Genomic DNA, 25,733 nt, shown 5'->3' with positions numbered 1-25,733 from the left:
GGTAGCAGTAAATTTTTTGTCATCCTCAGAAAAAAAAGAAAGAAAAAAATATTTTACAAATTGCAAATTCATAATCAGGCAACAACTCGAAGAACTGTGAATAAAGTTGAGTATAATTCAGTTCAACAAATAAAAACATTACACATCTACTTGCCACAAAGTACTTCAGTGAATACAAAGACGGTTAGTAATATCATCCTCCATGTGTCGTATATTCTAGTAAATAATTTGATCCATTTCAGATGAAAAGTCTTCGATAGTTTAGATACTTTTGGAAAGAGCAGTTAACAGGCTTAAAAATTAGAAGCTTTGGCAGATGTAGCAACTGTATGTTCCTACAACTATGTTTTATCATCCAAAATAGCTATTCTTAAATAGTCCCAGAACATGAAAATTCATATTGACCCCTTATTCAGCCCTTAGTGATGAAAGCATTATCTGACCTAAATTTCTGTCACTGCTGTTTGACCCATATTCATTCTCTCTCTCTCTCTCTTTCTCTCCCCTTGTAATTTATATTATGTTTTTAGAGACTCCCGTCTCTTTCACTCAAGATGTGTGCTACCTATATGCATGTAGGTGGGGTCTTGCAGAACTGTTCTGGCCCACAAATTTAGGTCAAACCAATAAGCCACTGTCCGCTTTTCAGAAACAAGATCCAAGAAACCGATAGAACAGAGCAATCAGAGAAATGAGGTCTTTTGCCTGTCATAAAGCAGTGATTGACTTATTTTGCTGAAATTCATAGTTCAAGTCATCTGTACTGGATTTGCTATCATGTATATGGCCAAGGCATAAATTGTGCTGTAAAATTATCCATTCGTTTTTTTTTGTTATCCATACCATTTTTCATTGTGGACTGTTTAATAATATATTAGCTTCAATACTTTTTCCCATTTATAAATCCAAGCCTTTTCATTCCTAAAAGCACACACATACAATTTTTGTGCTCTGATTTTTTTTTTTTTTTTGGTGAATTTTGAGCTTGATGTGATCCCTGCGTAATTCATTTGCTCCACTCCCCTAAACGAGGTCTGGTTTTCCTCTTTCACCTTCTCCCTCTCTGGAATGGCCTTAGAAAAAACCCTTTCCAGTCCTGTTTTAACTCTTTTTCATTTCTTAATCTGGATTGCTTTATATTTACTTAATCTATCTGCACATTTGATATCCCAAATATTATAAAGAAAATGATGTGTTTTTACTTGGCTTTTGGCAGTTCCTCAACGTTTGTGTTAGACTAATTAATGAGGTGATATACTTCTGTAATACCAGGAAAAATTTTTTATCAAGAGAGCCAGTTTTGTTTATACATAGCATAGAATACATACTTCCGGAAATACCTTTTCACTGATAAAGAATGCTGTGTAAAAGATGATCAGTGTTTTTAGACAGTGAACAGGGACAAGTTGAATAGGTGCTCATTTTTGCTTTACCAAGCTGCAGACTCACTCTAGAGTTCATTTCATGAACAGTGGGTGAGGGTGACTTCTTGGACCTCAGTGAGGAGAACATTATACTTGGCATAAATGGCTATTGTCTTCAAACCCTTTCATGTAGGAAAACCCTGGTAATAAATAGAAGTTCTTAGTACATAACCAGAGTAAATTGAACCATTCTGTATGTGTTAGTTAAAATCTTCATGGGTACTTACTAAGCATGTTTATTAACATCATTTCTTAAGTATTTTGTTTCTACTCACGTGATAAATGGTAGGTAGAATCCTAAGTCAGCTAATCTGAGTACATGATATGACATCAGGATAAATAGAGCTGTATAAAAAGGGTTTGGATTAGAGTTATAATTCTATTGTGAGTTGTGTTTTCTATTATTATTTATAGGATATTCTTGAGTTTTGAACCTTTTGCTGTGTTTCATTATGGACCTTCTCATTGTTTGTTATTCTAGTCTTATATTTTCTTTCCAAATTGTTATTCTTTTAGAGATTTACACACAACACCATGTCAGTTAAATATTCCCAGATAACTGCAAGGTTACTTGTTGGATGCCATATTTTTCTGGAGTCTCTGAAAATCTTTAGGAAAGTAAGATCATAGCATTTAAGAGTATGGGACAGTGACCTTAAACAAATTACTTAACTTCATCGTTCAGTTTCCTTATCTGTAAAAGGAAGATAATTATAATGCCTACTTCATGGAATTGTGGTAAGGATATAATAAAATGATCTGATTATCCATGAATGGTGATTGGCATAGCACCTGGCACATAAATGCTAAGTCAACATATGCTTTTATCATTACCAGATGCCCTATTGGGGCCATTTCCACCTGTGGAAATAAATAATAATTTTTAGAAATATATCTGCATTTCTTGCCTTCACATGAGAAAAAAAACGTTGCTTTTCTTCTAGTATTGCTAAACTTAAACCTTCCAAAATACCAGAAATTCTGTGTGTCCCTCTAAAAGATTTAGTTTTGTCACTTAAGCTTTACGATCATGTTTCTCTTCATGATATCCCAGTATTTTACTCATTTATCTTTGAAGAATAAGTTGATTCCCTTTAATCTATTTTGGTGATCAAAAGGTAAAAAGGTGGCTGGGCACAGTCGCTCACGCCTGTAATCCCAGCACTTTGGGAGGCCGAGGCAGGCGGATCATGAGGTCAGTAGATCGAGACCATCCTGGCCAATATGGTGAAACCCCGTCTCTATGAAAAATACAAAAATTAGCTGGGTATGGTGATGAGTACTTGTAATCCCAGCTACTCGGGAGGCTGAGGCGGGAGAATGGCATGAACCCATGAGGCGGAGGTTGCAGTGAGCCGAGATCACACCACTGCACTCCAGCCTGGAGCAAGACTCTGTCTCAAAAAAAACCAAACAAACAAAAGGGTGAAAAGGTATAAAAATAAATGATCAAAAAAACAATGGAAACATGGCTGTAGAATGTTGCATGAAATTTTGCACTTTTAATTGAGGTCTTTTTATTGTCTGTCTTGACTCGGTTATTATGAATCTCGACTAATGTTTAGCTAACATCACTAATTGTAGTATTAATACATATTTCAGTGATTAAATGTGTACTAATTAGTACAGTGTTCAGGGATATATCAGAGAGTGTAGCACGCAAGCATTTTGCTCTGCCCCCTTCTTTTTTTTGTTCTGATTCCTGACTCCCCTTTAAGACTTGATTCAGCAGCAGTCATTTGACACTTCTGCAAAAGATTGTGATGCTTTTGACAAATGTTAATTGAGAAAGCACTGAAAGCCTGGCTGCATTGTAATCAAAAGAAAATTACAGAGGTTTAACAAGATGTCAAGCAAGTGCTTTACAGAAAAGATAGGCAGGTTTGAATAGGTTTCTGCAGCAGCTGGCTAGACATGATGTTTGACTAATGTACATAGTCATCTCTCATATGGTCAATAAATTATGCCCTGGAAATAAAACACATGCTTTAGAAGTTTCTCTTGAGATAGAGGGGGGAAAGGAATAAAACATGTATAGTGTACTTATTGATAACAAGAAGTATGTAACTACTAAAGAACTAGAAACATGTCACACTACTTTTTCGTCATATACTCTCAATAGTATCAGAATTATGTAAAGAAAGATTGATGGACCAGAGCTTAAAATAGTAAACGTATCAGTGATAATATGAACATGTTTTCTAATAAATTCTAATATCATAGCTTATTATCACGTATAAAGTATAAAAATAAGTTGATATTTTTTAAGATGATATGAAAATATAGCTATTTTTCATTTGCTCTACAACAATTTAAATTTAAGGCATCATATATGTAAGGTTTTAAGTGCCAATAATCTGTAAATGTTGATACAACTTTTGTGTGATTTCGTTCAACAATTTTTTAAGTGGTAGTATTAAATTTTTACTGACAGATTTTTGTTGTTTAAATTAATTCAGTGGTGATTAATGGAGGAAAGGAAACACTGAGCTCCATTATTTCTTAAACTTAGTGGATTTAGCAGTTTGGTGGTAACATTGGAAGGCAAAAATAACCTTTAAAAATAGTGAAAACATTTTTGCTTTTAAATGTGTAATGATAGTTCTTTTATATTCTCTGTTAAGGGTCACTAAGATATGAAGGGTTGTTTTGAATTAGGCATGATTTGATCTGATGCTTTATCTTGGTAAGAGATTCCACCTCTGACTGCAACTAGCTGCTTCTTCATACCTACCTTTTCCAAGGAAACGATGCTGAAGCCTGAGATGTTTCCTTATTAAACAGCGCAAGCATGCCAAGCTTATCTTCTGTTTGGATCTAATCAGGCATGCTGATCATGCTCAGGCAAGAACGGCTGCTGGGTGGAAAGATGTCACAGTATTTGTTTTCTTGCAATATGTACAGTGGGTGACTTTAAATTTTTTTATCGTCCTAATTATATATAATCATCACAGTTTTATTAATGCTTTGATTTTGATTGCTTATAGAATGTGAGTTTATACAATAGAATTTTTCTAAATTAAACTGTCCCACATTTCCTGTTAAACAGTATGTGATGAAATTATACTTAAACTGTATTATCACATATTTCATTGAGAAATAAATCTAAGAGTCATACAGCAAATGCTATAGTAAAGCCTAAACTACCTACCTTCTCTTAGCCATCAGTATGAATAAATTGGAACATATGAAAAGATGTATTCTTACTCACGAGTGATACTGTCAGTAATTCTCATTTCCTTGGTTTGGAGACAGACGGATGGGTATGGTTTTGTGTGTGTGCGCATGCACACATTCCACGTGTGCGTGGCTGTATGTGAGCGCAAGTGTGTGTTTGAGATTAATATACTCATCTTTTTTCCATAGTGCCTACCACAGCTGTGACAATAACTTCTTCAGCTGAGCTGTTCAAAACCACAGTATCAACCACAAGCACTACTTCACAGAAAGGCCCCATGAGCACAACTGTAGCTGGATCACAGGAAGGAAGCAAAGGGACAAAACCACCTCCAGCAGTTTCTACAACCAAAATTCCACCTGTAACAAATATTTTTCCCCTGCCAGAGAGATTCTGTGAAGCCTTAGACTCCAAGGGGATAAAGTGGCCTCAGACACAAAGGGGGATGATGGTTGAACGACCATGCCCTAAGGGAACAAGAGGTATTTTCTATAAAATACCATGCATACATTTTTCAGTTTAGTAACTAGGTTCTGTATTACAATGAAGTGATTTTATTTGAAGAAAGTGATGTTTACAGTAGCTAACTTTTTTGTGTGCTTTGGTAATATAACATCTATGGACAAAGTTTTTTAAAATGTAGAAGTCATTTAAGATCAGGCACTATAAATTACCTCTCCCTTTCAGAGACCTAGGTCAAGCCTGAGATTTTTGCCCCAAGACTCTAGTGAGACTTCCTTACAGCTGCCTTTCTCATTATAAGCATCACTTTGGATGAATCCCAAGAAAATCAAGGGCTTTTTGTTTGTTTGCTGTAAATATATGATATTTCTATGCTGACTTCATATTTACCATTTATAATCTGCATTATACCCTACTTTTTGTCAGTTATTGTCAAATACTTGCATTAGAGTTTATTCAAAATTTAACACGCAGAGCAGGATCATCATAGCTGATTTCCCGAATGCATGCAGAAAAATGGTTTCAATTTCACTGTTGTTTTCTACATCTGTTGTAGGAACTGCCTCGTATCTCTGCATGGTTTCCACTGGAACATGGAACCCTAAGGGCCCCGATCTTAGCAACTGTACCTCACACTGGGTGAATCAGCTGGCTCAGAAGGTTGGTTGGAACCTTTTAATATGACACATTTGTGATTTAGGGCATTAACTTCTAACATAAATAATTTAGCTTTGTGTGTTAAAACCAGGTTTATTGCTCTTTGTTCAGTATAAAAGTAAAAAAAAAAAATTATGCATAGTTTTGTCTGTAAACTGTTGACTGAAAGTTACATATGTTTGGGGGTATCCTGTTCTCTTTGTTAAGGTTTTTAGTGAGTACATGCTTGTTAATTTCATTCAGATTTAGTTCTGTTTCTTTTGATGTTCATAAGACAAACTGCATTGGCCTATTAAATCAAATAGGGATCATTAAGTTGGCAACTGAATCCACAGAATGCAAGCAGATGTTTATATCACACATGATTATGGTAGAATGAGTAAACTACTTTAAAAGGCATTAGTAACTTTAATATTACAGTGTAATGCAATGCCATTTTATTTTCTCCTCCGTCTACCTTTATGACGAATAAACATCAGATAATAACCCTCAGTATAATGCTGATTACATACTGATTTAAATTCTGGATCATTGGAATAAATAAGACTTTAAAATAACAATTTTAAATGGTTGCACTGAAATGAGAGAAATGGCTGAAATTTTTGAGAAAGGATTTTTTTTTTCTTTTTTTTAAATGCCTGGTTCAGAATTGTATGTGTGTGTGTTGATGATCTAAGAGCTTTAAAACTTCTAAGATAAAGTTATCGGTTTTAACTAGTTGGAGAATTTAACATTTGCAGATTTTTTTCACCACAATAAAGATACTCAAGGAGAACTAGAAGCTGTAAACAGAACAAAAAATTTAAATGAGGTAATACAAATTGTCATTTCAGATCAGAAGTGGAGAAAATGCTGCTAGTCTTGCCAATGAACTGGCAAAACATACCAAAGGGCCAGTGTTTGCTGGGGATGTAAGTTCTTCAGTGAGATTGATGGAGCAGTTGGTGGATATCCTCGATGCGCAGCTGCAGGAACTGAAACCTAGTGAAAAAGATTCAGCGGGACGGAGTTATAACAAGGTAGGGAGAACTCTTCTGTTATTTTGAATTAGACACTTGGTATGGCAGCTCTTGTCTTACAGCAGTTGAGAGCCAAATCTTTGGTCCTGGGGCATATATTTAGAGGCAAAATTTCTAATTTGGTTCATTTTTCCAAGGAAGAGTTACAGTTGAGAAAAGAGCAATGTGTCGTGCCCTCCCAAAAAAGTGTAAATGATGTTAATTACCTGATAGAGATCTTAGTTGGTGCCAAACTTTATCCATCTGATTGTGGTCAATACTGTCAGTTTATAATGCATTATCTGCACTTGGAGAGATTACATGTTATACAGTCGATATACTTTGTATGTTAATACATGGAACTCTTACAGTTGCAGCAAAATTGTGACACATATAGGAATATTAGCCACTGAAATATTTCTTTCAATGGCAGCTTTTGGAAGAAGGACAAGTTGCCGTCTCCAGGAATATATTGTTATCAGTGCCATTAATTTTTCCTATTATGACAAAAGTTGGATTGCTACTTTTCATCACACTATAAGTGTTTATATTAGGCTCATAGGAACCCAAAATCTATGCCTAATGTAGTTCTACCTGGTTACAAAATTGACTTTTTTTTTTTACTGCAGTATATATTTTGTCTCTTTTTGTCAACATATTTTAGATTAGTATACATAATAAAATAGAATAAAACACTGTAAATAAGCAGTTTTGGTAGTCAGTGCAAACTCAGACTCCAGAGGACTACTGCATATAAACTTCAACCTCTGGAACACCAGCTTAATTTTTGAGGATTTCTTCTTTCCTCATTTTCAGCAGATAAAAATCTAACCTCTGATTTTCTTTTCTTTTACTTAAAAGCTCCAAAAACGAGAGAAGACATGCAGGGCTTACCTTAAGGTATCTCTCCTGTGCTGTCACCCTGCTTTCTCCCTTCTTCAGCTACCTGCCACGCTTTATCATCTTGCTGCATGATCCAATGTATTTCAGTCTTTGATAATTATATAATGTGCCCCATATCAGCTGTACAAATGTTGGCTTTTCACAGGTATATTACTCTCAGAATAAGCAAATGATTTACTTTTAATGATTTCTGCTGTTTTTCCATTCATCCAAAAGTACATGAATTTTAATGAAATATCCTCTTAATTGGAAAGTAATTATGTAGTCTCTTTGTTTCCTGTTGTCATCTCTGTGGATTAAAAAACAACTTGAGTAAAACAGCTATGATATATTCTCGGCAGTTTATCATATCAAAGACTGTATAGTCATAATGTATGTGCATGAAAAAGTCACTGCTTTCTTATCTTTGTGGTATACTCTTAAATAAAATAGGCTTTATTCTGAAATTTTTAGGAGTCAGTTCTAGAATCAAGTTGATATGGGGATGGGTTCCTAAAAATGAAACGTAAATAATTTGACTGTGATATCTGTATATGTTACATACTGTTTTTTATCAAGCTAATAGGAACAGAAAGTCACTGTTGAGCTCAGAATCCCTGTCCACTCCAGCCGGGTTTTCTCCCTGGTATATCCAAGTAATAGGAAACATGCTGAGGCTAACAGTGGAATTATGCCATAGTGGTTCTGTGTGATAGATCAAAATAATAATACCAACTTGTATTTTGTTTTGTTCTGTGAATTTTAGAAGTTCCTTTTGGGGAAATAGTTATTTTCTAACCTTACTCTTCAGGGGACCATAACAGTGGTAAATCAAACCTTGAAGAACGAATCCATATATTGTGACAGTAAAACAAAATAACTTTTGTACTTTCTTAGACTAGAGATTATTAAAAAGCCATGACTTCACTGATTTTGGTTGGCAAGGTCTAGAAAAAAATGACGTCTCACTAGTTAGTATTAGACATTGTTTTTTTGGTTTTGTTTTTGTTTTTTTTTTTTGAGACGGAGTCTTGCTCTGTCGCCCAGGCTGGAGTGCAGTGGCACAGTCTCGGCTCACTGCAAGCTCCGCTCCGCCTCCCGGGTTCACGCCATTCTCCTGCCTCAGCTTCCCAAGTAGCTGGGACTACAGGCGCACGCCACCACGCCCGGCTAATTTTTTGTAATTTTAGTAGAGATGGGGTTTCACCATGTTAGCCAGGATGGTCTCGAACTCCTGACCTCGTGATCCACCTGCCTTGGCCTCCCAAAGTTCTGGGATTACAGGCTTGAGCCACCGCGCCCGGCCAGTATTGGACATTGTTGAACCTGAGAACTTTACAGGAAAAGGTGTAGTAGGAAAGTCTGTTTTTAGGTAATAATGGTCTGAAAGTCCCCTTTTAGCCTGTTTAATAGGGGCAGAGAAATAACTGCTGAAATCTATAGAATTTTTTAAACTTCGGTGTTCAGTTCACCTTTAAGGTATTAGTGTATGAAATGTAATAATTGGTATGTTGCCCAGGACATATATCTCAGTTGGAAAAGAATAGCTTTTTTTTTTTCCCTTTGGCAGAAAGAGACTACTTCAGGAATATGATTAGGCTAATGATCATTTTGATCCCACTAGACAAGTACAAATAGTAATAAATAAGGAGTGTTCCAAATTAATAAAAGCATGCCATTAGCAAGTTATGTGTACATGGAGTAAATTTCAGCATGACCTTAATTTCTGACCAGTGTCATTTTCAGTATGTCTCAAGTGAGCTTCTCTGTTCAGATAAGACTAATAGAAGTCTTTAAATTACAAATCAGAAGCTGACTTACACTATGCAAATGAAGCGAGTTCCCACTTTGTGACAGAGGATTCATTTGTGACTTAGATTAGAGAGAGGCTCCAGTCCGTATTTCTTGGTGACTAATGAATCTGGCCTCCACAGACCAATTTCTGTTACACTCTAGTTAATGGCTGCAGCAGTATCAGTGTGAGTATTTTGACTATTCTGTCTCCCATTAGAGGGAAAAAAAAAGCCTTTAATGCCACTTGGAAGTATCTTCCACCTGCCAGGAAGGTCGTGGTGGCTCACAAGGCAGACAGAACGAGGATATTAAGATGGATTAAGCTAATTAATCTTACTCTGACAGTAGCTTCAAACAACTTTCCCCCCATTCATATAGTACCTCACACTAGCAATTTTTATTGTTTTTCTTTTTGTACAATGTGTGTTCTTTTTCTTCAGTGATTACCAGTATATCAGAACTATGTGTTTATGGGCATAATGACACATTATGACTGGGTGAATGGAATAGAGTAAATAAACTTAGTGATTTCACTTTTCCAAAGCATAGTGCGTAGCTACAGAGTGTATTAGTATAAGATCCTGCCTGCAGTTGATTAACTGAGTTATATTTTATTTAATGTTATTTTGTGTAGCAATAAATTAAACCTACATATGTGAATATTTACAACTTGGGTGTTTTTATGAAGACTTGATTCTACTTTCCTGTTTTCTTTAACTTATCAGTAGAGGCTTTAATTTTGATTCCTTTCTTTATTCCTTTAAAAGCAGATCGTTGATGAATTAAAGTATATGCTCAAGTGTTTTTTAGCTGGACAGAGAATTGGAAGAGTGAAAATGTTCACAGATAATTGATGAACTTTAATGCTACCTTTTTGTTTTGTTTTGTTTTGTTTTTTTCAAATGATTGTAAGTAGACAGTGTCTATAAGGAATAATTTTGGTTACTATTTTAGTTGAGATTCCAAAAAATAATATAGTTTAATTTTCAAGCATACATATTAATCTACTCCAAAGAGATTAGTATTTTTGGTTTAGAATATTCAAATCTTGAGATTATAAATAGGATGACTTTAGTAGTTTTGACTCTACCTGTAAGAGTAATGTCTCGGATTAAGAGCTGACACAGGTGGTTGTCAACTGTCAGCAACTGAGGTGTGATTAAATAAATAGAAACAATCCACCTTTCTACACTTACTCTTTGTAATCAAATAGCAGTCTGTTAATCTTCAGTCAGTCCTGTTTTAAAAAGGTCCAGGTATATTTTAAAATGGACCAGATATATGTTGTCTAGATGTTCTTCCATCTTGAAGTAAGAGTAAATCATCATGACAGATAAATATTACAATTGTCACTCATCAGCAACTGAAAATCACTTTGCTTCTAAAAGCAGTCAAAACTAATGATAGTTTTCTAATGGATACAGGCAATTGTTGACACAGTGGACAACCTTCTGAGACCTGAAGCTTTGGAATCATGGAAACATATGAATTCTTCTGAACAAGCACATACTGCAACAATGTTACTCGATACATTGGAAGAAGGAGCTTTTGTCCTAGCTGACAATCTTTTAGAACCAACAAGGGTCTCAATGCCCACAGAAAATATTGGTAAGTGAATCTACTGTCAAGTTTAATTTTGATTTGGAATATTCATATCTAAGAGGATGATGTTTCCATTCCGAATCTATTATTTCCCAGTGCCGTACTTCTTTTTTGTCAAATTATTTTTGTCTGTTAGCAAGAGAAATTATTGTTCACACTTGCTAAAATTAATGCAAAAGCCAAACTCTATCCTGTGTTTTACAAGTTGGTTTTGTGTATGTGTGTGTTTCCAATTGAAAAATCATTAACGAAAAAGTATTAGAGTGCTTAAATACTAGAATGTAGATTTTTTAAGTAATGAAAGTGCTTGCTATGAAACTGTGGCAAATGCTTTACCATTTTATATAGTATGTTCCTAATGAATTTAAAGTATTTTATGGAATGCATGCTGTCAGATATTTTAGCACACAGAACTTGAGTCAGATGTTTATATTAAACATAACTGCCTTCAGGTGAAAATGTGGTCAGTGAACTACATCTCCCACAATGCAGAACATCCATGCTTCATGGATTGCAGAATAGCTACAGATAGTGTAGCATAATTTAGAATTCAAATGCTACCACTGAGAGGTAGGGATTCACTTGTGAAAAATATTTGAAAGAAATAGAGTAAAATTTTATTAATTTAGGTTTGAACAATTTAGAATTGTTAATTATTCAGTGAGGTTGAATTCAGGTGAAGTTAACAGTATACCTTAGTTAGTGAAGTAAAAAGCTTCCCAAGCATAAATGTAGAAGAACTCAAAAGGGACACAGACTGCATTTCTACCAGAAGCAGTGCTAACTTCATTAGGGCAGCAGATATTGAATGAAGACTTACTATCTGGGATGCCATGTTTTTAATGCCTAATTATGCCTTATTGTGCCTGCCTAAGTCATGGGACTTTATATAAAAAATGCAGATCAAAGGGGTATATAGAAGAAATGGACATAAATCAAATTGGCACCTATATTTGAATTCAAAACCTTAAATTTATTTTATGTAAGTGAATTTTTAAAAGGAAATGAAATATTTTAAAACTAATTTGTTCTTATTTACTTTGAGGTTTGGGAATGAAAAATCAGTAATTACTGAAGTGGCATATTATGACCTCAATTTGTTTTCTAAATATTCTGAAAATTACTTTAAAAAAAAAAAAAAAAACAACTAAAATTCCCTTGTTGTACCTCTTTAATTGTGCAAGAAAATTTGATGGGCCAGGTTCACATCTATGCTCCCATCAGCCTTACATACGTAGAACACACTGTAGTTATAGATCCAAGATATTTTTATCCCACTTTGAGATATATTCTGAACAATTAAATGTCCAGGAATACATTTTTTCTAGTATCTATGGTTTTCAGAGTTCTAAACCATTATTTTTCACTGGGCACAGTGGCTCATGCCTATAATCCCAGCACTTTGGGAGGCCGAGGCAGGCACATTGCTTGAGCTCAGGAGTTCGAGGCCAGCCTGGGCAACATGGTGAAATCCCATCTTTACAAAAAATACACCAAGAAAAAAAAAAAATAGCCGAGCATGGTGGCGCATGCCTGTAGTCCCAGCTGCTTGGGAGGCTGAGGTGGGAGGATCACCTGAAATCCACGGAGGGAGAGGTTGCAGTGAGCTGAGATCATGCCACTGCACTCCACCCTGGATGATAGAGTGAGACCCCAACTCAAAAAATAAATAAAAGTTAATTAAATGAAACTAAAGGATTATTTTTCATATTGATCTTTTTTCATTTTTAATTAAAAAACACTTTGGATTGGGAGGCCGAGGCAGGCGATCACCTGAGGTCAGGAGTTGGAGACCAGCCTCAACATGGAGAAACCCCGTCTCTACTGAAAACACAAAATTTAGCCGGGTGTGGTGGTGCATGCCTGTAATCCCAGCTACTTGGGAGGCTGAGGCAGGAGAATTGCTTGAAGCTGGGAGGCGGAGGTTGCGGTGAGTCGAGGTTATGCTATTGCACTCCTCCAGCCTGGGCAACAAGAGTGAAACTCTGTCTCAAAAAAACAAAAAACAAAAAAAGAAAACACTATGGAGAGATTGGCATCTCTAAAATAATGCCTGGTATTTACTAGTCTAAATGCTGATTATCCAACAATTACCAATATGAAAGTCATTTTACGGCCAGGCACGGTGGCTCATGCCTGCAATCCCAGCACTTTGGGAGGCCGAGGCGGGCAGATCGCCTGAGGTCAGGAGTTCAAGACTAGCCTGGCCAACATGGTGAAATCTCGTCTCTACTAAAAATACAAAAAATCTGGGAGGCTGAGGCAGGTGGATCACCTGAAGTCAGGTGATCCTGACTGCCAGGAGTTCCCAGCCTGCCCAACATAGCGAAAGCCTGTCTCTACTAAATGTACAAAGAGTTAACCGGACGTGGTGGGGGGGTGCCTGTAATCCCAGCTACTCAGGAGGCTGAGGCAGAAGAATCCCTTGAACCTGGGAGGCAGAGCTGAGCTGTGATCACGCCATTACACTCCAGCCTGGGCGACAAGAGGAAGACTTGGTCTCGAAAAAAAAAGTCATTTTACATATTCTAGTAATAGTTTTGTCTTTTTTATTTCCAAAGTATAAACAGTTTTGGGGTTGGGGGGAAAGAGCCCTGATTTACTATGAGGAAAACATTCACCTTTTTCCTAGGACTTGTTCTATTTTCAGACATGAGGACTAAAATAGCCTATTATTTCTCTATGTTCCCAGTCCCCTGAGGACATGGCTATAATGTCTTAGGTTATTAAAACTATTTGATTTTCCTCCTTAGTGATTTCTTCTTAAATTCTTGGTTTAACTTCATAACATGATTTGCCCTTGTAATACATGACTCCATAAAAATGATATAATTTTATCTATTATAATGATATCTTATTGTGACATTTGAAAACTTGGAGGTATAATTTAAAATATGCAATAAGAGCACCTGTTTTAAGTGTATAGTTTGATGGAGTATGGCAATTGTACACTCTCATAATCATCAGCGTGGTGATATTTCTGTGTCCTCAGATGGGCCCTGCATGCTCCTTTGCAGTCATTCTCCTCTGGCCCTAAGCCATAAACACATCAGAAACCACTGATGTGCTTTCTGTCCATGTAGATAAGTTTTGCGTTTTCTAGGTCTTCAGTTGAATGGAATCATACGGTGTGTAGTACTCCTTCTGATCTTATTGCTTTTATGCAGAGGAATATTTTTGAGATTTATCCATTTATCCATATACATGGGAGTGTCCATAGTTTAATACTTTTTATTGCTGAGTATTGTCCATCGTGAGGACATACCACAATTTGTGTATCTACTCACTTGTTAGACATTTGGATTTTTTTCCACTTCTTGGCTGCCATTTTTCCAAGTGGTTGTACCATATTAAACTTGAACTGCAGCATATGAGAGTTCCAGTTGCTGCACATCCTCACCAATATTTAGGATTAACAGTCATTTTATTTTTAGTGGTTCTTGGAGGCATCTCATTGTGGATTTATATTGCATTTCTGTGATTGCTAAGTAACATTTTGCTGATAACTTCTTTTCATGTGTTTATTTCCATTCAAATATCTTTTTATGAAGTGTTTGTTCATATCTTTTGCCCATTTTTAATTGGGTTGTCTCATTAAATAAATTATGAAGATTTTTTGTATATTCTTCTTGTAAGTCTTTTTGTCAGATACATGCATTCTGGATAGTTTCCCTCCAGTATGTGACTTTATTTTCTTTATATCTTGGGAAGAGCAGAAGTTTTTAATTTTGATTTTAAAAATTCCCCTTACTGAGCTTTAGCAGCATCTGGCTAATCCTATTCTACTTACTCCTCTCACTCTTGTAATATTTTAAAGCAAATTGTAAAATCCTATCATGATTACTATAAGAAACCTTATATGGATATATCCAATACTCTTTAGAAAACCACAATATCATTATCACACTTTAAAAAATTAACAAAAACATTTCAAAAGATAACAAAAGTGTGTTCACATTTTCATAAATTTGTTAATACTTGGTTGAAATCAGGATACAAGTCCAAGTAGTAAATCTGATAGATACATCAGTTGAATTTTTTTTTTTTTTTTTTTTTTGAGACAGAGTTCCACTCTTGCCCGGACTGGAGTGCAATGGTGCGATCTTGGCTCATTGCAGCCTCCGCCTCCTGGGTTCAAGTGATTCTCCTGCCTAAGCCTCCCGAGTAACTGGGATTACATGTGCTCACCACCATGCCTGGCTAATTTTGTATTTTTAGTTGAGACGGGATTTCACCATGTTGGTCAGGCTGGTCTCGCACTCCTGACCTCAGATGATCCGCCCACCTCGGCCTCCCAAAGTGCTGGGATTACAGTCATGAGCCACCACGCCTGGCCAAATATCTTTTCATTAAAAGTTATTTCTCCTTGCATACTAAGAAAAATATTTTTTAAACATTTTTTGTTTTTCTTGAGGAAGTCAGGTGGATGATTTGCCTTGTAGACTTTGTTACATTCTTGGTTTGGCTTATTTCATCGGCAGTGCATCATTTAACTCTGCCTGTTATGCTGATGGTTAGATTTAGAGGCATGATCATGCTACGTTTAACTCTTTGTTTTTTTTAATTTAACAAGAACTTTCCATTGCATCATATCAACAAGCACATAATCTTTGGTTTTATTTCCTTGTGATTTTCAGATCGGTGCCATGGTTTAGATGTTATCAGCCTGATCCATCCATTGTAAAATTCCCTTTTATTTATTGTCTTTTTTTTTTTTTTTTCTTTTTTTGAGCCAGAATCTTCCTGTGTTGCCCAGGCTGGAGTGCAGTGGCATGATCTCAGCTCACTGCAACCTCCGCCTCCCAGGTTCAAGTGATTCTCCTACCTCAGCCTCTCGAGTAGCTGGGATTACAGGTGCCTGCCGTGATGCCCTGCTAATTTTTGTATTTTTAGTACAGACAGGGTTTCACCATGACGGCCAGGCTGGTCTTGAATTCCTGATCAGGTGATCCACCTACATAGGCCTCCCAAAGTGCTGGAATTAAAGGTGTGAGCCACCGCCCCGGCCTTACTTATTGTTTTAATGAGCTGAGTGGCCAGCATGATTTTTATCATCACTTTAGACTTAGAGTGTGGTAACAAAAACCCCAAAGTCACAGCTGCTTACAACAACAAAGGTTTACTACTCCTTTGTGCTGCATAATTGTTGAGGCTGGGCTTCAACTCTGCTTCCTGTCATCTTCGGTTCTGCTCTATGTTTTTCTTCTGGGACCCAGGCTGATAGAGCAGCTGCTGCCCATAAAGGTGCAAGTCTCCTGGCAGAGGTCATAGTTCTTCCTCTTTCCTCTCATTACAGCCACTACTTGCTGAGAAATTTGCAAAATAGTAAGATAAATATATTAAAATTCTGTCTACAGTATTGGCTGAGTGAAACTCTGAATGGCTCCCCAATGAACCAAGTGTATTCATGTTCAGAAAATCTATTGAATAACGCATATATTATTTCAAGCATACAGAAAGTACAGAGGATAGCATAACATTCGTGTACCAGTTACTCAGCTGAGCCACATATTGATATTTTACCATATTTGCTTCAGATTTTTTTGGAAAAAGAAAAATCATAGATAATGTGGAAGTTCCCAGGATTGCCTCCTTCCTGATCATACCATGAAGGAGGTAGCTGTCATCTTTATTATTTAGCATGAATAAGCTTAAGAAAATTTGCTTTGTAGGTATGTACATTGAATACTTTTCAGGTTTTTAACATTAATTTCACACTATAAATGTAATTGTACAATTTTCTTTGTTTTTGATACTTGAGTTTTGCTCTTGTCATCCAGGCTGGAGTGCAATGGCACAATCTCGGCTCACTGCAACCTCCGCCTCCTGGATTCAAGAGATTCACCTGCCTCAGCCTCCTGAGTGGCTGAGACTACAGGCATGCATCGCTACGCCCGGCTAATTTTTTTGTATTTTTAGCAGAGATGGGGTTTCACCATTTTGGCCAGGCCAGTCTCAAACTCCTGACCTCAGGTGATCCGCCCGCCTCAGTCTCCCAAAGTACTGGGATTACAGGCGTGAGCCACTGCACGTGACCATAATTGTATAATTTTCTGTTAGCATTCTATTTTTTATATTTATATATGGTGACATGTGTATCTGTAGTTCATTTGATCTGTTTCTAAGAATGTACCAGAATTAACTGCTGATAGACATTTTAGTGGCTTCTGCTTTTTTCCTGACAGAAGGAAAACTGTAATGAAAGTTTCTGTATGCCTTCTTGCTCCAATGTGTGCCTTTCTAGACGTACATGCGCACATACATGTGCGCGTGTACACACACACACACACACACCCCCCCCAGAAATAGAATTTTTGAGCGGTAGAGCATACCCACCTTCAGCTTTACTAAATGCTGCCAAATTGCTCTCTACCTTCTTTTACCAATTTACTTTTTCACCGGTAATACCATTACTAGTTTTGCAAACACTTTATTATTGACCTAACTTTTGTTAATCTAATGAGTTTGAATTGGTTATGTTATTGTTCTAATTTACAGTTTCCTTGATTGCTTCATGTTGATTTTTTAACAGATTTATTACCTATTTTAGTTTTCTCTCCTATGAGTTTATTTACAACTTTCTCCTTTTTGATTTTTTCTTTGTATTTCTATGTATGCTGGACACTCATCCTGTAAAGATTATATAGTTTACAGATATTTATTTTGTCTGGGCTTTCTCTTTTTATCTTTTTAAAGGAATCTGTTGTTTTACATAATGAGTCAGATTTATCAGTCTGTTCTTTTAGTGTTGGTAATCTTGGTATCTTGTTTAAGAAATATTTTCCTTTTGGCTTTCTACTTAGGAAAATATTCTCTACATTAAGTTTATAAGGATCTTATACTTCCTTATAAATGATAAACCTCTGCTTTTTACAGTTATGTCTCTAATCTACCTGAAATTTATTTTTAATTATGATATTATATGAGACAGGCAGCTAATTTGATTTTTCCCCATATGAATAACCAGTTCCTTGTATACGTTTAGTGCATAATTCATTTCTCTCCCTAATGATTTTTAATGATGTCTTACATGTTAGCAGTGTCTATTATTTGCTGCTTTGGTTTTTTCAGTAATATTAATATCTGTTGAGTCTTTCAACCTTGCTCCTTGAGGAACTGCTTTGGCTGCTTTTTGGCATGTCTCTTCTATATGAATTTTTAAATCAGTGGATCAAGTTCCAGACACAAAAATCTTGTTGGAATTTTGATTAAAATTGGACTGAGTTTGTAGATTCATTTTGAAAGAGTTGCCAGATTGAACTGCTGCATTCTTCCAAATAAGACCATTATGTAATTCCTCATTTTTTCTTAGGTCTTCTTATAAAGTTATATATTTTTCTTATTTTTAGTGTCTTGCGCTTTTTAAAAATCAGATTTGTTCCTAGATAACTTATACTCCTTGTTTTTATTATAAATAAGATCACTTTTTAAATTACATATTCTAATTGTTTGTTGTTTGGTGTATAGAAACACAATTGATTTTGCTCATAGCAGCCTTGCTAAATTCTTAGTACTTCTGATAGTTAAGAGTCCCTCATGATTACTAGGTAGTTAATTGTGTTTACTGTAAATATTACTTGTTTTTTCCTTTATACCTTTTATTTGCTTTTCTTGAATTACTGCATTAAGCTAGGTCCTCTAGTACAATGCTCAATAAAACCTGTGATAGAGATCATTTTGACTCTAAAAGCAATGCTTCTAGAGTTTTTCAATATTGTTTGCTATATACATTTTTGAATACATAAAGGTGTAGCCTTTATCTGATAAGAAAACTTCTCTCTGGACAAGGAGTTTTTCTTTAATTTGTCTTTTTTTTTGTAAAGTTTTTTTTTATATTAAGTGGATGTTGAAATTTATTTGTGTGAATACTTTTGAAATTTTTCTCTATTTGATGAATTATATGAATCCATTTTCTAATGTATTAATTTCTATATGGTTTTTAACTTAATTTAGTAATAAATTTAATTTGTTCAGGATATTATAAAGTGTGTGTATATTTTATTAAAGATTTTTTGCATCATTTTAATGACTGAAAGTATCCTATAATTTTTTGTGAAATGAGTTAGGGATACATCTTTTTCTATTTTCTGAAACAGAAAATAGAAATCTTATTTAAAACTCAGGCCAGGCGCGGGGGCTCAAGCCTATAATCCCAGCACTTTGGGAGGCCAAGACGGGTGGATCACGAGGTCAGGAGATCAAGACCATCCTGGCTAACACGGTGAAACCCCGTCTCTACTAAAAAATACAAAAAAAAAAACTGGCCGGGCGAGGTGGCGGGCGCCTGTAGTCCCAGCTACTCAGGAGGCTGAGGCAGGAGAATGGCGTGGACCTGGGAGGCGGAGCTTGCAGTGAGCTGAGATCCGGCCACTCTGCACTCCAGCCTGGGAGACAGAGCGAGACTCCGTCTAAAAAAATAAAATAAAATAAAATAAAATTCAGTATGTATTTATCAGTTGAGTTTTTTAATGGTAATAAACTATTATGGTTTTTAATTTCTTTTAGTCTGTTTCAGTTTTCTACAAAAAATTCTATTGTCTTTTAAAAATTTATTGATATAAATTTATCTATTTGTTGGTATAAAGTTCAGTATTGCATTTTTGTTTTTTTTTTTTGTTTTTTTTTTTTTTGAGACGGAATCTCGCTCTGTCGCCCAGGCTGGAGTGCAGTGGCCAGATCTCAGCTCACTGCAAGCTCCGCCTCCCGGGTTTAGGCCATTCTCCTGCCTCAGCCTCCTGAGTAGCTGGGACTACAGGCGCCCGCCACCTCGCCCAGCTAGGTTTTTGTATTTTTTAGTAGAAACGCAGTTTTACCGTGTTAGCCATGATGGTCTTGATCTCCTGACCTCGTGATCCGCCCGTCTCGGCCTCCCAAAGTGCTGGGATTACAGGCTTGAGCCACCGCGCCCGGCCCCCATTATTGCATTTTCTTATGGAAGTAAATAGCTTGAAATATCTACTGAGAGCTGTAGTAATGATCTTACTATTATCAATTTAAAGCTTTTTCTTTACTATGAACATTATTTTTAAAATTCTAATAAGTAAATTTCTGTTTAATGAAATTAAAGTTTGATAAGTAAATATTTGTTTAATTAACAGTTTGTACATGTATATCTATATTTGGGATGATTCATGAAAACTCAGAGGATTTTCTTCTTTCATCACGTCTTGTTTTAAGATATGATAGCCTCTTTCAATGTGAGGAAGAATCAGTTACTTTCATCAAACTTCTTCCCCCTTTCCTCCCTGCCCCAACCTAGAGACTGATATGAGAACAGTTTATCCATCTACTCACCTGCTTAATCTTTCCAGACATGTATCAGTAAAATAAGTGTATCAACCAGTTTCTGCAGCTGATAGAATTTTAACAGTTACATGATGCTCGTTATAAATTTGTATTTCAGGGTTTGACATGTGGTTTAATTGCTTATAAAAATTTATGAATGTTATTATATTTACAACCTAAATATAGATGTATTTTACAAAACAAAGTTGCGGAAGATAAAAAAAATTAGTATCCAAGAATTACTGTACAATGGTATGAAATGATTTTTGCAAAAAGAAAAAGGGGATTGTAGGTGAATAGCTGATAGGCGATACAGACAGTAGAGACATTAAAGAGGGTGACATTCAGAAAAAAAATATGGACTGTATTTTTTGAACATCTTTGTAGAATACATAGTTTTAAAATTTAAATATCAGAAATCAATGAATTTTCCATATAATTCCTTAGATTTCATCAATAAAATATTAATATTATAATTATTAATATAAGATAGTTAACTCCTATAAAAGCAATATACTTTTCCATTCCTTTTAAAATCTAAATAAATGTTGATGTAAAATAATGACAATCTGTATTGGGATTCCCAGTAGACAGTAAGCATTTATATTGTTAGTGGTTACTATTAATTATATTTTTGAAATGAAGTTAGCATTGGCATGTTGATCAGGTAGATGTTCTCAGTGTTTTGTATTGACTTGTTTTCCTTAAGTGTTTTTCAATTTCGATACTTGGTTTGAATATTTGAAATTTGGTTTAGACTGCAGTTGTTGTCACACTCTTGCTGTAAAGGTCCAGATAGTATATATTTTATGCTTTGCAAGCCATGGTGGTCTCTCTTGCAGATATTTAACTGGTATTGTAGCACTAAAGAAGCCACAGGCAATATACAAATGAATAAACATGATTGTGTTCCAATAAAACTTTATTTACAAAAACAAATGGCATGCCAGGCTTGGCCTGCAGGTTCTATTTTGCCCGATTTGAATATGTAAAGATTGAATAGTGAGAATTAATGGGAAATTTTAACATAATGGCATTTTCATAATAAATATATTCTTCTGGGCTATTTTTAGAAATTAGAAAAAAGTATTACTGCAAACTTGACCCGTGTAATTTTTCATATTAAAGTGGATCATAGATAGAAATAGATGTGTAGATGCCATAGAAGCATTCAAATTTGTACTTCATATTAGTTTTACCACGGCCAAATAATGGTCATTGAAAAGTTACTTAATATAAAGAGCCAAAAAATATCAGTTTGAAATATTTTTGCTTAGCTTCATGATTTAAATACAAAACCTTGAAAGTTACATACTATTAATTGATACACTGTTCATACTTATAGGCTAACAGATTGGTATTAGTTCATGACAAAAGAGATAAAAATATGAAGAAGGTGTTAGAATGACAATACAAATTTTTTTTTGAGAAGTGAATATTTAAGACTTGAGTAATTTGTTTTTTTGTTCATGATTTTTGTTGAAACCTAACAGTAAAATTTTGTAAGTAGACAAAAAGAAAACAGTAGTTTCTATACAGTTATCATTTGCCTCCTTAGTTAAATCTAAAGAATCATCCCCACCCCCTTCCTTTATCTTTTCCCTCATCCAGTCCTGGAAGTTGCCGTACTCAGTACAGAAGGACAGATCCAAGACTTTAAATTTCCTCTGGGCATCAAAGGAGCAGGCAGCTCAATCCAGCTCTCTGCAAATACCGTCAAACAGAACAGCAGGAATGGTAAGATGGAAGTCTTTTAAAAATTGATAGTTTCTGTTGTTGTTCAAAAACCTATTAATTCTAAAATGCATTTGACTCCTTATATAACCAAAAAACGACTTACCATTTTAAAAGCAGATTTAAAACAATGCCTTAGGACTTTATCATTTCATTCCTATTTTATCTTAATTTATTATCATGCATGTTTTTTGTACATCATGTGACTATTTTTAACCTTCCTAGGGCTTGCAAAGTTGGTATTCATCATTTACCGGAGTCTGGGACAGTTCCTTAGTACAGAAAATGCAACCATTAAACTGGGTGCTGACTTTCTTGGTCGTAATAGCACCATTGCAGTGAATTCTCACGTCATTTCAGTTTCCATCAATAAAGAGTCCAGCCGAGTATACCTGACTGATCCTGTGCTTTTTACCCTGCCACACATTGATGTAAGTTAATGTATGCTAATGAAGTAATGGAAGGTTATAAAAGCAGAAAGAAAGGAAAGCAAAACTGAGGTGCTGGGGATGGGGAGAGAACTGGGGAGATGGGAGGGAGGAAAGACAAGACCTTTCCATTTGAATTTTAAATGTTGGACTAGGTCAGAGACACAAGTTTATTTAAGTCTGTGAACATAAAATTAAATGAGCTTGGTTCAGTGATTATTAGAACTTAAGTGTATTCTTAATGAAAGCTAATTCAGTAATCAACAGGAAAATGTAAATGACTCTTAATTTGTTTTCAAATGAAAATTAACCCTTACTTAGCAGCAGGATAGCTGAGTATTAACTCTTAGGACTCTGCCTTTCTGTGTGGCAAAATTTTTTTCATTAGTTTTACTGATCATGTTTGACACAACTGTTACCAAGTACTGTGTTTTAAAAAAAAAAGTTGAGGAGATGTGATTCCTCTGCTGTGCCTTAGAATGCAAGTTGATACTTAAGTAACTACACTGTATTGGAAGATTGTCTACAGAATGTTTGGCTGTTACAGTAAATAGAGTGAATAAATGCCACAGATAAAAAAGTGGATCTCCAAATAGGCAAAGAAAAATAAATTTGTGTGGTTACAGTACTCATATCTGCTTCAGTTGATTGACTCTTAAGAGCTTTTAGGTACTAACAATATGATTTACATTGTTGCTAGTGTATCTCTTAGAACTAACCAAAAATGGGCCCAAAATAGAACATGGATTTTTAAAACATTTGGTCCTTACAGAATTTTCTCAGAACAAATTTATGGCTCTAATTTTATCAGAAAGGAAAAAAAAATGATTCTAATGTACCATCAATATGTAAAATCATAAAATGGAAATTGTAATTGCGTAAAATGGGTCTTGGTAATTTAGAGTACACTTTCGGACTATAAAGCCCCTTTTAAGCTAGGTATCTGCCTCGTATAACATAGTCCACAATTTTGCTGATGAAAAACTTTATAGTCTGAAACATGCAAAGTTTAATCTAAATTACCTTTTACACATATTAAACAATTGCTGTTGCCATCTTAGAGTATAAAATCCTAATTTTATCTTGTCATTTTATTTCCCAGCCTGACAATTATTTCAATGCAAACTGCTCCTTCTGGAACTACTCAGAGAGAACTATGATGGGATATTGGTCTACCCAGGGCTGCAAGCTGGTTGACACTAATAAAACTCGAACAACGTGTTCATGCAGCCACCTAACCAATTTTGCAATTCTCATGGCCCACAGGGAAATTGCAGTAAGTATTTGCACTTCTAATTAGTAGCAGAGAGAAACCTCAGAGATTCAAAACAGCTTGTATAACAGTCCCGTTCTTTGGGTGCTTATCGTAACTAAAAAGCAAACAAAGTAATGTTGATTTCTAATTGTTTCTACACTGTCCATAAATTTTAAGAAGTCTTGGCACTGTTATTGTTACTTCTCAAAATCATATGCTGTAACTTCGTAGACTTGTAAGTTTTCCTCCTTGGGGCAGGTGCTTGGTAGAGGCAACAGAAGATTTAAATAATGAGCAGCAGTAGGTCATACAAAAGAGACAAAAGGCTCTGGAGTTTAACATGCCCTTCCCATCTTGAATGTTTGAATCTAATTTTACAACTTTTGCTTTAAGTTTCCTAACCACTTTGCACATTGTGCAAAGCTGCGTCTTTTGAAAAGTCAAAATGGCTTCTGGAATATGTCTCAATGTTCTTTCTTGTGATTAAGAGAATGATAGCCAGAAGACAGAAATATTTTAAGAAGTGTAGCATTTCGGTCTCAGATCTGTTGTGTGTGTCAACTCTCAATATGTAAGCATACAAAACCCCAAGGAGAAAATAAAAACTTAAAACTTGGCTTATGTGTTAGTTTGGAAAAATCATTAAAATGTCAATTGTTTTTTAGCATGAATAAGTATTCTTTATTCTGTCATGTAAATAGTCTCCATGTTTATGTAGTTAATTCAGCCATACTTTGAAATCATTAGGCTCTTTTATTGTTTTCTAGGTAAAATCTTCCTCTCTCATAGATCACTTTTTTAAGTATAAAAGGCAGTAACATTGAATGCTATTATACGATTAAACTTTATTTTTGGTATTGAGCCTTTTTTGAACACATATGAATGGTATTCTTCAAAGAGTTCAGTAGTAAAAGATGAACTGTACATGTGAAAGTGGTCTTTCTTCTAGTTGATGTAATGCAGGAATACTAATGTTCCTCATATCTTTTTATTTTCAGTATAAAGATGGAGTTCATGAATTACTTCTTACAGTCATCACCTGGGTGGGAATTGTCATTTCCCTTGTTTGCCTGGCTATCTGCATCTTCACCTTTTGCTTTTTCCGTGGCCTACAGAGCGACCGAAATACTATTCACAAGAACCTTTGTATCAACCTTTTCATTGCTGAATTTATTTTCCTAATAGGCATTGATAAGACAAAATATGCGGTAAGCACCAGTTGAGTTAATTGACCTTAGATCTCTGAAAATTATTTTATTAGGTGTGAGGTGACATATGATACTGATATTAATGTTTGACCTTGTAACTTGATACAATTGATAGGGCAATATTAAAAGACAATTTGTAGTAAATTAAAAGGCTGCCCAATTATTAAGTAATATTATGAATTAATTCATTTTGTATATTAAGAGACAGTCGAATTTTTCTGTGTTTTTGTTAAGACATATAATTTTAATAGAAGAATGCTAGGGATACAGAAATACAAAGATCCTATTTTAAAAATTCTTATTTTGCTTGCATAGTCATTCTGACCAATGATCCTTTCTTTGAATTCACGGCAATTTATTCATCATCATGAGTTCTTAATATCAGAAAGAGAACTTAATTAGTTAATGCTTCACCCTATATTCATCTGCACTTAGATAACTTAAGAATGCTCCAGATATGACACGAAAATAATCCTAGGTAATTAGAGCTAGGATTTTGTCGTTAGAGCAAAATTTTAAAATTCCATTATAGAAAAAAATAGAAACAATAGATCTGCAAACAACACTTCTAAAGACTTGTGAAGCAAATAATCTACAAGTGGAATATTCAGATTTCATAACAGATAATTCACAAATTATGAAGTTTTCTTATTTGATATTTAATCTCACTAAAAAATGTTATAGTAATATTCTACTTTGAAACCTAGTACACTTGGCGTTATACTCTGTGAACATGATAATCTCCAGATTTGGCAGGGTTTTTAGCTTGTTTCCACTTACGAAAAAAATATTTTGAGGAAGCATTAGGTTACTCTGAATAATGTAT

At 35.1% G+C, this 25,733-nt stretch overlaps 1 protein-coding gene across 37 annotated transcripts in view; it reads left to right on the top strand.

The window, feature by feature from the left end:
* LOC105482716 (adhesion G protein-coupled receptor L2) overlaps positions 1-25,733 on the top strand; it is a 684,023-nt gene that overhangs the window by 636,210 nt on the left and 22,080 nt on the right. For 23 of the 37 annotated variants that reach the window (XM_011742960.3, XM_011742995.3, XM_071090549.1 and 20 more), the window contains 9 exons: positions 4,791-5,084; positions 5,621-5,724; positions 6,555-6,740; positions 7,581-7,619; positions 10,820-11,003; positions 21,894-22,019; positions 22,242-22,447; positions 23,547-23,720; positions 24,698-24,907. In XM_011742960.3, coding sequence (XP_011741262.2) covers positions 4,791-5,084; positions 5,621-5,724; positions 6,555-6,740; positions 7,581-7,619; positions 10,820-11,003; positions 21,894-22,019; positions 22,242-22,447; positions 23,547-23,720; positions 24,698-24,907 — 1,523 coding nt within the window. The remainder of the gene's footprint in view (positions 1-4,790; positions 5,085-5,620; positions 5,725-6,554; positions 6,741-7,580; positions 7,620-10,819; positions 11,004-21,893; positions 22,020-22,241; positions 22,448-23,546; positions 23,721-24,697; positions 24,908-25,733) is intronic. The other 14 variants (XM_071090520.1, XM_071090526.1, XM_024793075.2 and 11 more) reach the window with 1 other exon arrangement.

Source organism: Macaca nemestrina, chromosome 1 (genome assembly GCF_043159975.1).
Source record: "Macaca nemestrina isolate mMacNem1 chromosome 1, mMacNem.hap1, whole genome shotgun sequence".
In the NCBI taxonomy this organism is placed as follows: Eukaryota; Metazoa; Chordata; class Mammalia; order Primates; family Cercopithecidae; genus Macaca; species Macaca nemestrina.
The sequence above is the reverse complement of the archived record's forward strand: the minus strand, read 5'-3'. Positions and strand labels throughout refer to the sequence as shown.